Source organism: Eleginops maclovinus, chromosome 19, assembly GCF_036324505.1.
Source record: "Eleginops maclovinus isolate JMC-PN-2008 ecotype Puerto Natales chromosome 19, JC_Emac_rtc_rv5, whole genome shotgun sequence".
NCBI classification, from domain to species: domain Eukaryota; kingdom Metazoa; phylum Chordata; class Actinopteri; order Perciformes; family Eleginopidae; genus Eleginops; species Eleginops maclovinus.
In genome coordinates, this window is record NC_086367.1 from 3,772,304 (window position 1) to 3,786,395 (window position 14,092).

The 14,092-nt window shown below is 39.1% G+C and overlaps 2 protein-coding genes across 2 annotated transcripts in view; both read right to left on the minus strand.

Moving 5' to 3' along the window:
* The window catches only part of pals1a (protein associated with LIN7 1, MAGUK p55 family member a), a 30,591-nt gene extending 29,393 nt beyond the window's left edge, over nt 1–1,198 (minus strand). Inside the window, exon 1 of the mRNA XM_063909313.1 lies at nt 1,002–1,198. The gene's annotated coding sequence lies outside the window, so the exon portion shown is untranslated. The remainder of the gene's footprint in view (nt 1–1,001) is intronic.
* Nucleotides 1,199–2,510: 1,312 nt separating this feature from the next.
* gphna (gephyrin a) overlaps nt 2,511–14,092 on the minus strand; it is a 30,227-nt gene continuing 18,645 nt past the window's right edge. The window contains exons 21-24 of the mRNA XM_063909176.1: nt 9,687–9,825; nt 7,002–7,024; nt 6,322–6,460; nt 2,511–6,246 (exon numbers count right to left, since the gene is read on the minus strand). Coding sequence (XP_063765246.1) covers nt 6,327–6,460; nt 7,002–7,024; nt 9,687–9,825 — 296 coding nt within the window. The 3' untranslated portion in view covers nt 2,511–6,246; nt 6,322–6,326. The remainder of the gene's footprint in view (nt 6,247–6,321; nt 6,461–7,001; nt 7,025–9,686; nt 9,826–14,092) is intronic.

A 14,092-nucleotide genomic window follows, 5' to 3' on the forward strand; every position in this document is an offset into this window, starting at 1 on the left:
GGGAGGCATCTCTATGTTCAGATAACCAGTTGTCTAAAGTAACTATGTACATGTATTCAAGTACTGTACTTAAGTACAATGTTGAAAAACGTGTTCTTTACTTGAGTATTACAATTTGTTGCTTCTTTGTACTTAATTGCGTACTTTTACTCCACTTAATCTATTACATACCGTCAGTTACTTTGAGGATTGGGTTTATTAATATGAAACATAATCAACACTTATATAAGACTTTATATTTAGTAACTTTCACAAGCTACCCTGCAGTATACACAGTCATTAAAACTAGCTGCACCTTTACCAGCTTTGAGAACACTTTAACGCAACTTCTCCCACCTCTGCTGATAGCCAGAAAGACTTTTTTTATTTGAGGCTTCTGCTTCTCCTGGCACAGACTTTATGCAGCAGGTAGGAATTGGTTTACCTTTTTCAGCAAAACTAGCATACCCCGTAAAGGCAACATAACTTCAGGAGCACAATAAGTCTCTGTCGAAACGTCATGTTATGACACTTAACATCAGCCAACGTTTCGTGATGAAAACTATCCGTTAACTCTACTTTAATCTAGAAAGGAAAAACGCAACACTAACACAGTTGTTGTAATATTTCTGAAAAATGTAATGTAATGTTATTTTGTATGACATTATAAATGAAGTTCATTTAGTTTGACAGGGCGTTGTGGCAGCTAGCTAAGCTAGTAACGTAAAATGAGTGTTTTGGTTAGCCAGTTTCACTATCAAGAGTACCCCAGAAGTAGCTGAGATATAGGTTAATAATAAGCTAAATTTTATGTAGAAAGGCAGTTTATTGAATTGGTATTAACCTTAACAACAGTTTGGTGACTAAACAATCTCAAAATACTAACTTTATATAGTAAGTGGCTGTTTTTTATTATTTAACTTTATCGTGCTAATATTAGCAGCTAACTAGCTAGCTTGCTTCTTCCTGCAGCACCTGTTGATAACAAAGCCGCCTCAGACAGAAAACACTGCAATACTCACTGTGTTTCTGAGCCGTCCACGTTCTTTTTTAGCTGCTAGATCCAAGTCGTTAAAAAGACTTAGTTTTATTCCAACCTGCGTTAGTTCGGGTTATACTTTTCTGCACCAGTTTCCCCCAAACAGACTGGTAGCTTGTTTGTCGCACAGTGCAGCGCTAGCCTCTCTCCTCCTCCTTCTCACAGACTGTCATTTCCAACTCCAAAAAGGGGGAGGAGACAACATTCCAACTATGTAAAACAATGACGCTGATTGGACATAGCGATGAAAGGAATCTTGTCTAACCTATCAAACACGTTGCTACATTGGTGGGCTATATCATGTGAACACTACATTGGAAATATTACTCCTTATTATTTAATTAAACCAAGATTAACAACTAACGTGAGCAAAAAACAACCAAAAACCAACTGAAATGAAGTGCATGAATGAATAATAAATATTACTTTTAGGTTACATTACATCTTAAAGAATGTTTAATTGAGTGTATATACCCTCATGCAAGGATATGTGCACAGTAACCTACTGACTGCTGATAGATGTTTTTCGACCTTACTATTCCCTATTTTCTGGAAAATGCGTTTTACACAGCATTATAATAAAAACGTACATCATGGATTTCACAATGTTGGTACTTCACTGGATCATATGTCTATTAGATTAGATCACAAGGTCGAGCTGACCTGAAATACTAGTCTACACTTTAATACGTAATGATAATGACACACTTAACCTGGGCTTTGTTTTCATGTCTGCAGAAGAACGGCCACGGTATATTGAGTGTTTAGAGAAAAGGGAAACATCTACAGAATATACAATCATGTTAAATTATTCAATATAGGGTGTTAGAGACATTAGTAGGGTTTTAATGAACACAAAACACATGTTTAAAGAGGACAGACACTGGCCTGTTCATTAAGATACAACCTATGTTTTGAATTTGGAAAGTGATTTAAATTCCATTTTAAATTTCAGGGACAAGATTATATTCACAGTCATTCTCAATCTCAGAAATGATAATGAATGAATTACCAGTAAGTACAAAACATATTTAACAAAACACGTTTCTGTCAAATTTGGTGATAAAAATAAGAAATGCCCACAGAGATAAATACCTATTTAATCTTTAAAAGGGTTTGGCTTGTTCTTTAATTTGAACAAAAAGGTTTGTCATGTATTTATTTGGAAATTGGAAAACATATTTTAAATCTATTGTGGAAACTGGACTCTTAAATTGTTGCAAAATTATGAAAAGACAGAATAATTACTCAATAATTGCGATCGTGTTTGATTATATGATGGAATATCTCATTGACAATCCTTTTGGGACCTTGCGTAGGAAGTTGTATCATAATTCTCTGTAGTAATAAACACAAAATATCTAGTAAAGATCTGAAATAACTGAAATACACAAATATTAACCTTGTGTTAGACTCAAACTGAGAAAGATAATATTAAATATTTATATTGTAATAATAATTAGAAAACAACACAACTTTCCCAGACAGGAGGTACAGAATAATCAGGATTATTTTTATTAATTCATCTTCAGTTTCAATAATATCATTACAGAAAAAAACATCCTCTTCATAATTTTTATACAGTAGTAGTAGAATGCTGTGTCATTGCTTCATTACAAGTGCTGGTCATAGTTTATAGTGTGTGCAGTGTGACACTGAGTTCAGTCCAGTGTTACGAATCACTCAGTACAAAGGCAGTTTAACAAAAACCTGCTTCTTCTTACTCAAATGAATCTATCTGGGTTCAATTAGTCCTCCTTGGGCAGGTGCCAGGACGTGCTCTGATGCTGCGTTCGTGTAATAATGGGCTTATCGTAAATTTCAGCTGCAGAAAAAACATAATCTTGTCAATTGAATACTTCTTTTATTTATTTTGGATGTGGTCCACCACTGAATGAATTTGCAAAAATAAGTCACCCTGTTCTCCCGCTTTTTCCTATACGACATGAACCCAGCATGAGCCACTGATAGATACATGGTGCATTTGAGGTAACTGGGAAGTTTCTGATATCTGAGCTAGAGGAATAAATGAGAAGACAGTGTGATACCAGAGTCTGGACTTTGATTTCTTTTTTTTCCCGCACCACTTATCGCATAAATAACTAACATTTAGTCAGATCAGAAGTCGTGCCCAGGTGCTGCACCCTCGTCTCAAGCCTGAAATGACACCTGCCCAAAGAAAAAAGGACACGCCCCATTTTATTGGCATGCAAGTGAGAGAATTAGGGAAGAAAAAAAGGAAGATGAGAGGTGAGGAAGGAGAGAGGGGAGGGGTGGAGGAAGACTGCATTAGCCTATCAGGAGAGAGGGGTCAAAGCTCAGGAGTTGTCTCTGGTGCTGCATTCAGGTCACACAGGAAATATAGAAGCTTCTGATGTTGACGTCATATCTTTTGGGAGATCATCAGAAGCATCTAGGAAAACATCTTGGGTTGCGGTTCATTAGACTTTTTCTCTTGGGCCATGATAAGAGCTGTTTGAATTCTCTACATGATAGGAAAGGAGATTCAATGCTTCCTTAAATATATCTTTACGCTTAGGTTAGGGATTCATGTGGATTAACATGAGTTGACAGGAGGTTGTTAATAGGAGTAACTACTGGATCTACTTTTACTTTCCTTTTTTTATTTTAGTTTAAACGTGTTAATGAAGTCTCGTCATCTGCGTTTATAATGCCTGCTTGTCATTATTTTTGAAAAAATGCAAGGGATGAGGTATCTAGATGCGCTTTTGGTAGTTCATGTACAGACTTTTTTTAGTTTCCCCACTCTGAAGGCCATTGTCTTTTCCTTTACTTAATGAAATATAAAAAAAGGTGTTCAGGAAAGACATAGGATCTGATATTTTTTGAATATTTCCCCGCATTCTTGGTTTCTTTAAGTACCATTAAATTCAAAGAAGTACCATCATTTTGTACCGTTATTCCAACATGACCTGAATCCAGCATTTGACCTTTGACCTTGTGTGTTTGTGTGGCACTGATAGGAAGAATCAGGGGGGCTAGAGGAGTTAAGGTATGGTGCATAGGTGAATGCTTGGGACTCACAGTTTGCATATGATGCATTTGAACGGTCCTTGTTAATTGGTAAACCATTGAAGTGTTGATCAGCAGGATACAGCAGCTAACTGGCTAATGCTAATAGTAAACTTTGATTGTGGGCTAAATATCAAACATGTTTCCTTTATTTCTCGGTGATGCTCAGACTATGTACAGTACATCGAGAGACAGCGTTAAACTGTGTTGATTCTTTTGACTTTAACAAGCACCTTGACATGGTTGTGGTAGGAAAAACACCAGTTGTGTAGTTTCCGAGCACCTGAACGCGACACCCTGCTTTCAGCTGATGTCGGGATGGAGTTTTTTGAGTTGGGAAAACAGGTATGTCACAACTCACTTAAGCAGCTCTTTCGTTCATGTTGTTGTGGTTTGAAAAAGATGGAGGCGGCTGATTGGCCCAAACAGAAGCCAGCCTTTGAGACTAACTGTCACATACTAATTCATCTTTGGCTACTTAAAGGACATATTTTTTCTTATAGTCAACAAATCACATGAAAAGATCCAAACCAGTTATGAATGAAGTCTATGGTAATGTATCATGTGTGTATCAAACCCATAATATCTATCTTGCTGCCATCGAACTCCGACAGTCACACTTTTGAACTAGTGGTCTTTTTTTTTTTTTACCTTGAACACTTGGTCCATGTCATATTTTGACTCAATCACACAGTTCTCCGTGGCAAAAATGTCCCCAATAATGTCATGTTTGCAAAAATTCAAAAGCTGCATGTAATTTATTATTATGGTAATTTACATACAACAATTGTTTTTTGTTTGCTTTATGAATTTTGACCTGTATGTTAAAAGTGTCTCAGAGCACCTTAAATAGCACTGTATAAATATAACATATTACTATTATTATATTTTATTAAAGTGCCCAGCTGATTTAGGAAATTGCAAAGAAATACATTTAAAAATTCACTATTCTGTCCTGTTTTAAAGAATTTGTTTTACATTTAGGTAAATACGCTTTCCAAAGTGAAATAAAAAGATGAATTTAAAATATGAAGCGTTCCTCTCTCATCTGTGTTAATTAATACAAAGTTAAAGCCAGCAGCTGGTTAGCTTAGCTGAGCATAATGACTAGAAAACAAATCATATTAATTAACAGGTTATATTTCAAATAAAATTATGTTTTTTTTTTAAGTATTCAGATTCTGTTAAGAGAAATAGAATACAAAATTGGTTGTGGTCTTTTTTTAATGATTTGTTGAAAATACGAAAAACTGAATTTCACAAAAATATCCTCTAATAGTTGTAGAGCTGCAAAAACCACATTTATCAACATTGTTCTATTTCATATTGCAGTTTTGTCCTGTCAACTATGATTTTGTGTAAATCAAACACCACGAGTGGTAAGGTTAGACTAATACTGTATACTGTATGCGGCTCACCTGACCTAAGATCAGTGATGTCATTTTTATTTTTTATCCTTTCTGTGAGTCATGAGGAGATTTAATGTCTCAGTATGCTTAAAATAAACACAAAAACAAGTTATCCTTGTATTTTTTTGGCAAAAAGAATGTTATATATACTGTACTGGCACAAACTATATCAGCAGCTTCAAAAAAATATGTCTTTATACGCTCATATTTCTGTCAATACTGTAGGTTAGGGTCAGGGGGAGGCGTAGTGATACTGCAGGGAGGGGGTTTCTATATGATGTCAGAGAAAAGAAGAGAAAGAAGGGTGAGAGAAAAGGAAAAGAAGGAGGTGGAGGAAGGAGTCTCTACGTCTCTATATCTACGAGGGAAAAATATCCAACGCACAAAGCAAATGAACAGGAGAGAAGAGGGCATGATTACTACTAAGATGATAATATTCAATCAGAACCATGATAATAATAATAATAAAAATAATAATAATAATAATAAATAGAATATTAATTAACAATATTAATAATCATTATCATCAGGATAATAATATTACAGAATAAATCTCGTATTTTATATATATTTTTTTTCACATTTTTTTTTCTCCATTGAACAGTGATCTCCTCAGAGCAGACCAATGAGGTTTCAGCCTCCGCTGGCTCCGATTGGCTGTTGCATATGACATCACAGCTAATGGCGACCAGGTAGACATGCATCACTTCCTGCCCCCGCCCGTTTCCTGTCCTGACAGGAAGTCCTGGCACTGCCATGATAATCGGTAGCGAGTGACATGGAAGTCTGGGGAGGACATTTGTTGGCGTTACAGTCGAATGAGTATAGCTAATGTGCTAATATAGTGCTAGTACAACGTACCTGCATCATAGCCGTCCGATGACCATGACGTCGACGACCTCTCCCTTACGCAGCTCCACATACTGCTCTGTTTTGGGAGGCAACATCAGCAGACCGTTGGCGCTACGCATGGACATTAGCCTGCTGGATACTTGGTTGCCTGGAGACACAGAGGAGGATTATATGTGAGACTGAACGAGGGACAGAGTGGTGAAGGAATAAGTCCTTAAACCTGGAAATGAGTTTGCATTTCAGCACTTACAGGTTCCCTTGTGTCGAAACAATGTTTTTCTGAATGTGTTTTTGGTTAGATGCCTGAAATATAATCTGTAGTTAACACAAGCTGTAGAGTTAGCCGCCTTTAGTTTAGCGATGGTGACGTGAAGCCATGCCGCTGTAAGGCAGTTAGCTTAGCCTGTTAGCTTTTTACGTGGCGATTTCATTTTTCCTCCATGAATCATAAATGTGGTGTTAACATGTGAGATTACCGCGAACAAACTTGGCGCTAAGTTGCAATGACCACTGTAATGCAGCTTTTAAAAGTTAAAAGACATTCGCAATATTATCCACAACCAAACATATTAGTGTCAAAAGTATTAAGAATTATAATGCCGGCTATGTAGATGGTCTTTCATGTATTTCTATGTGGTTAGTAGAACTCGATGATAGGCCGTGTAAATGCGTGTCCACATATATGCCACCTGTGCTCTGTGCCAGGCATGCCCTGTGTCATGTAGAATACAGCGGTGGTACTCGGTCTTGGATCCGTAACAGGAGAGCTGAAATGAACTACAACAAATGTTACATATCCATCAGTTTTATTGAACAACACAGTTTCAATTGGAGATGAAACCTTAGTGTCTAGGACCAATGTGCATGTGTCACTAGTATATTAATTACCAGAAACTGCAAGCATCTATAGTTCATCTTTAAGCCAAACCTTATCATAGGCTTAGCGTTGCTAATCTGAAAAAAAAGACTGAGTGACATAATGGCTAGCTATAAGAAGGTGCAGAACCTGAAACCGTGCAACTGCCAGACCTACACGTTTAAAACAGACGGTTTCCACTCAACAGCCTCGCCATGTCCACAAAGAAGATTGAATGACTGTGGCACCAATCAGCGGTCGTCTCTTAAAGACGATATCTCACATGCGACAGTAATGGTGGTCGTGTCAGCTAACCATACGCACACACGTACATGTCTGCATGCTGTCGTCCTCAAGAGCCTTAGTATGCACAGAAGCCGCAAATTGTGCTGAAGAAAGCAACTGAGGACTGTACGTGACCATGCCTTTGTCTGATGAACCCATTAAACTGATTATGTTCAAGTGGTGCAACTTTGGCAACCGGTGAGGATTCAAAGCAAAAGTGTCCTGCCTACATCAACATGTGGTGGGATTCCATGGTTGGGCCGCATGCACTGCGCCACTGGGTAAGCTAACATCTCATTGAGGAACCATGATATACCAACTGTACTGTGACCACTGAACAGCAGACCCCCCCTCGAAACTGGTCCCAGGCAGTAGTTAACATGAGATACCCGAACAAACCTTCCAATACCACTGACGTGCAAAAGATACTGAGGGTAAAGTGAGATGGCCAGCTTTTCCAAACCTAAAACATTTGAGCATCTATGTGGCATCCAACCTAAACACAAGGTGGGGCCAAAGGTCTCTAACATTCACCACTATATATGCCGCATGAGGAGTGAGAGGATTCTGTCAGACCTGTGAAGCTCTAGTGAACTCTATGCCTAAATTGGCGTTCTGAAAATATGGTGGCCCCACAATATTGCACTGACAAAATTGGCAATTTCACTTAGGGCAGTGTACTCCATTGTTGCCACGTTTAGACATACAGGCGGTGGTAATTGTTTGGGGCACAGCAATTACGCTAGGTACAAGCTGTACACTGACTACTTAACATTGTTCAAATGTCCATACTCAGTGTTGTCCATGTAGAACAAACATTTCAAAATGTATAAAATGTTGTAGGATACTCACTTTGTGGTTGGTGTGTGTGTGCACATTACCCTAGCTTAATAATTGTCGTACTAGAATCCGCAAGATCCTTGCATCTGTCCTCAGAGGATCAAAACTTTACATGTCACCATGCGACACTGGGTACCTGCAAAATAAACAACACTGTGTTACTACATAAGAACTGTCCAGGCAAAACAGCAGATTACAACACAGTAGAAACATTGCACCTTACATTGGGCTTAACAACAGTATTGATAAATACCTCACAGCAGTTTAAACTGATATTGTTTCAGTTAACATGCTGATACTCTTACCATGGTGCTACAAAGCACACCTGTTGTGTATTGACATGTACTCAGCTATTTGTATCATAGTTATTTCTTTAATGTACTCAGACAGTAAATCCTTGTAAACGCATTCTTCAGAAAACTGCCAGTTGGGTCATTCGTGCACAATTCAGGCAGGAACCATAGCACAATCGTATCGATGGAGGTGCATCTTGTGTTCCAGAAAGAAGCCTCTTCTAAAGATGATGCACAAGAAAGCCCGCAAACAGTTTGCTGAAGACAAGCAGACTGAGGACATGGATTACTGGAACCATGTCCTGTGGTCTGATGAGACCCAGTTAAACTGATTTGGTTCAGATGGTGTCAAGCGTGTGTGGCAACCAGGTGAGGAGTACAAAGAAAAGTGTCTCTTGCCTACAGTCAAGCATGGTGGTGGGAGTGTCCTGGTTTGGGGCTGCATGAGTGCTGCCAGCTGGGGGGAGCTACAGTTCATTGAGGGAACCATGAATGCCAACATGTACTGTGACATACTGAAGCAGAGCATGATCCCCTCCCTTCGGAAACTGGGCCGCAGGGCAGTATTCCAACATGATAGCGACCCCAAACACACCTTCCAATATGACCACTGACGTGCTAAAGAAACTGAGGGTAAAGGTGATGGACTGGCCAAGCATTTCTCCAGACCTAAAACCTTTTGAGCATCTATGTGGCATCCTCAAACACAAGGTGGAGGAGCGCAAGGTCTCTAACATTCACCAGCTCTATGATGTCATCATGGAGGAGTGGAAGAGGATTCCAGTGGCAGCCTGTGAAGCTCTAGTGAACTCTATGCCCTAGAAAGTTAAGGCAGTTCTGGAAAATAATGGTGGCCACACAAAATATTGACACTTTGAGCACAATTTGGCCATTTTCACTTAGGGGTGTACTCACATTTGTTGCCAGCGGTTTAGACATTAATGGCTGTGTGTTAAGTTATTTTGAGGGCACAGCAAATTTACGCTGTTATACAAGCTGTACACTGACTACTTTACATTGTGTCAAAGTGTTATATCTTCAGTGTTGTCCCATGAAAAGATACATTAAAAAATGTATAAAAATGTGAGGAGTGTACTCACTTTTGTGTGTGTGTGTGTGTGTGTGTGCACATTACCCTAGCTTTAATAATTGTCGGTCTAGGATCCAGAATGCCTTGCATCTTCCTCAGAGCAGGAATCACAAACAGGTTACATGTCACCACTGCAGACACTGGGTTACCTGCAAAATAACACAACACTGTGTTACTAAGGTAACTGTACACAGGAAAACATGCAGATTACAATCATCAGTAGAACATTGCTACCTTTACATTGGGGCTTAAACAACAGTATTATAATAATATCTACTCAACATGTTACAACTGTATAATTGTTTGAGTTAACTGCTGATATCTCTTTACACTGGTGCTACATAAAGACACATCCCTGTGTGTGTATTGTACATGTACTCACTATTTGTATTTCTACTTATTTTTTTAAATGTCTTCAGGACAGTAACATCCTTGTAAACGGTTTTCAGAAAACTGCCAGTTGGTCATTCGTGCAACAATTCAGAGGAAGCATAAGCAAATCAGATATCGTTGGAGGTGCATCTTGTTTGCAAAGATATACAGAATGTAGGTATACACATTTTTGCCAAGTCCTTGCGAAAAACTAGGCTATGGACTACTACGGGTTTCAGTTTAAAAAAAACGAATAGCTCAAATTTGTCTATTTGACTGCACATGAAATACAGAACACGATGAGTCAATGAGTGAGACATGGTTAACTGTACGTTGCACATCAAATGGCAAGTTTGATCGTTTTAAATAAAAGAAATGTGGCACCCTTACTTATTGCTGACACAACATGCCTTCCTTCGATAACCTTCAACTACATTATTGCAACATTGCATTTCTACAGAGGAACAGGGTATAAGGTTTGTTTAACGGGACTGAGAAATCCTAGTCTTAGTTCAAGCAGTGGTGTAAGAAGTATTCTGACCCTTTTAAAAAGGTACTAATACAACAAAGTAAAAGTCCTGGATTGAAAATGTTACACAAGTAACTGTAAGTAAGATTAATCAGCACATTTTTTATGTATCAAGTACTCAATCTAAAAAGAAAATGGGAAAAAATATTTTTTTGTATAAACTGCTAGTTTTCTACAGACCATAATATTTTATAAACTCTTTTAGTGCAAACCTCTTGATCTGCAAAGTCAATTGTTACTAAAGCTGTCAGATTATGTGGAGTGACGCTATATTACGCTGTAAATATAGTGCAGTAGAAGTAAAATGTGCCAAGAAATATAAAAATATTCCAGTAAAGTACCTTCAAATGTGAACTTCAGTACAAAGTTCAACCACTGAGTTCCACCCTTCTGTACAACGAGGAACTGGTCATTGCTTCTTTAGTTTCGACCACAGTTAGTTATTTGTTAAAAGTTACTATAATCCAAACTTCTGTGGTGCATTCAAATGATCACTCGCAAAAATATAAAATGTATGAGAAAAGACGACTACATCCTTGTCAGACACACCTCTTTGTGCCAACCTATTCAACTTGTTTTTGAGTACAAAATCAACGCAGCAGGAAACGACCTCCGATAAGCAGTAGAGACATAAGGGGCTGAGGCTCCTTATGATGGCCGAAGAGAACAAGGACCAGGACAAGTAGCTGTGTAATCAAGGTTCCTAGGTAGCTGACTGAAGGACCATTGTTCAATTAACTGGGTGACTCGGAGGTCAGGGCGTAGACGTATGGATGTCAGATGGGTAATTTAATCAAGGACAAGAGCATATGGGAAGTTAATCACAAAATTAACTTTTTCCTACAGTGTGTTCCACCACACATGTCATTGGTGGTCAGAGAGTGGTCAAGTAACTGACCAAGCAGAGCAATTTGGAATTCCTGAACTATACTTATTAGAAAGTGTCAATATAGCTTTACGTCTGAATGCAAAAGAATGGTATTGTTTTCCCAAGACGACAAGAGCATCTTTTCAGAATGTTTTTAACTATTGTGCGAGGCCGCTCCGAGCACTACTAGTTGACCTTCGCTCAAGTTCCCCCCAAAAAAGGAAAAAAGTTCTGGTGACACGGTCGCTTTTTCTGAAGCAATCCTATTGTTTGTTCTCATGGTTAAAATACAATGTCAAAAAAATAGTGTGGCAGCCGGGTGTGGTTAGAGCGCCGGCTGCTGGGGGTGAGGGGAGTGGCTCGGCCGGAGACCAGACAGCTGATCAGAATCAGGTAATCAGTCATTTAATATAAAGCATGTTGGTAACCTGGTTCTGGTCTGTCTTGCAGTAGGCTGGGTCCTGGGAAGCCGACACACCCCGTCCTGGCCTTGCCCATCCTGGAAGTGCCGGGGAGCAGTCTGTTTGTTTGCATGTCCTTACGGAATAAACGCTATCATTTTTGCCCAACCCCGAACCCTTCTGTCTCTCTTATTCCACCGGAGCGACCCTGCTCACAAATAGATTGTAACAAAAACTTGATGCTAGTCTCTCATTCAACAGCGGTAAGAGTCGTGATATGATAGAAACAAAAACCCACATGAAGTGGGAATGCGCCTTAAGTGTTTAACGCACGGTCCAAATCTGCAAGAAAGTGGTGCAGCATTGAGTCCTTAAACCCGGGGTGAGTTGGCATTTTAGAACTTCCAGTTTCGGTTGTCTTGAAGTGAATGGAAGTCTTTTGGTTAGCCAGTCATGGCAATGGAAACCTTAGGTCTGTGGTTAACACATGCTAAAGAGATCTTAAAGTTTGTCCGACAGCATGAAATATGTCAGTTAATGCCCCACTGGTGAATGTCTGAAGCTTCTTTGCGTTACAAAAACAGTGGTTGCTAACAAGTGGCTAAATTAAGATTACTAAACGTCATCACGCCCAAAATTAGCCGCCTTTAGCTTAGCGGTGGCTACGTGAAACAATGAGACCGAATGTAGTGTGTTTGTAGCTTAACATTAGATTTTCCCTGCCGGTTGCATTTATCGTAAAGTAGTGTTAATATGTGGAGCTTACCCTGCTGAATAAAATATCTAAATATTATATCAACTTGTGTTTGCCATATTCCAATTGTAAAATCCCATAGCTGTTTGTCGAGGGAGCCTGTTGCGATGCTTTCTACCAGGTCTGGTTACATCCTCCCTGCACCCCACTATACCCATGACATATTGCATTTTAATGTGTTGGCCCTTGCATTGTTTGGGCTAAAAGTTAATCTCGATGTTTTTAAGGATGCCTTTCTTTGGGATAAAAGAGGATCTTTGCAGTCATTTATGGGTAATCATGGGTTAACTTTCAGGACCTACTTCCTGTAGGTGCAGTGGACAGTGGCTGCCTGGTCTCGGCCTCACTCGGGGCTACGACCTCCAGCAGGGAGGGCCCAGTCACTCTGAAGTTGAAGTTTCCTTTAATAACAATAGCAATACATATACATTGCTAGAGTGGAGGAAAGATTATCACACTCCAAATTAAAAAAGGCCCAGACTAAGGCCACGGGACACACTATGCTGTAGGGTTCCTTTACATTACCATGGCAACTTACTGACTGGGGGTTCTATAGCAGCAGATAATCAAATTATTGTAGTTTGCTGCTCTTCAAAGGACAGTTCTGCCCATTTCCAATCAGTCCAATCTTTTCAGTTTTTTTCCACTGTATTAGTTAGTCATAACAAAAACTAAGTCACGATGGTGCTCCTTCCATTTGGAGAGGTTTGATTCCTACCCCTGCAGGTAACATGTTCAAGAAGCCTTGTATGCATGTCTACAATATTGATGTGTAAGTCAGTTTCAGCTTAATAATATGTAATGCAATAGGGACAGGTACATGTCAAAATACCAAAAGAAATACCAGCCAGGAACTGTACCAGCACATACAGAAATATCAATGAAATCTCAGTACAACTCAGTGTGTGATTTGTTAAGAGATGTTACCTATCAGTACCAGGCTACTTCAAAACCTTTGCATCACTCAGAGATTAGAATGCCAAGTTATCAAGGAAATCAGCAGATCTTCTCAAATGGAAATGAATGGCGTTTGAAGGAGAATTGAGTGGAAAATGATTAACCCGAAGAAACTGAGGCCTAAAACCAAGCTCAAAGTCCTTAACTTCGGGGAAACATTGAAATGTGAACAGTATAGTATTCTTGTGTGTTTCAGACCAAGAAAAAAACCTACAGAGCTGCCAGAGTTTCACTGAAAATGCTGCATGTAGCCCCAACAGAGAGTAAAGGACAGCAGCCATTGGAAACGTATGAAATCAAAACAGAAGCACTGAGTGTTTAGCACTCTGTAATCCCACATAATTTAAGCATCGTTACAAGTCAGTCTACATGACTGTGATATTTCACGGCACCAACGGCCATCAATGTTCCAGAAAAGCATAATTTTGATCCCATTTGAAACAAGTTCCTGCAGTGTGTGCTTTGGATGTCTGGATGAGCTCGACTGACTCCAAGTCGTAATATGTTGGAGAAAATTAACATCACGTGTTTTTGA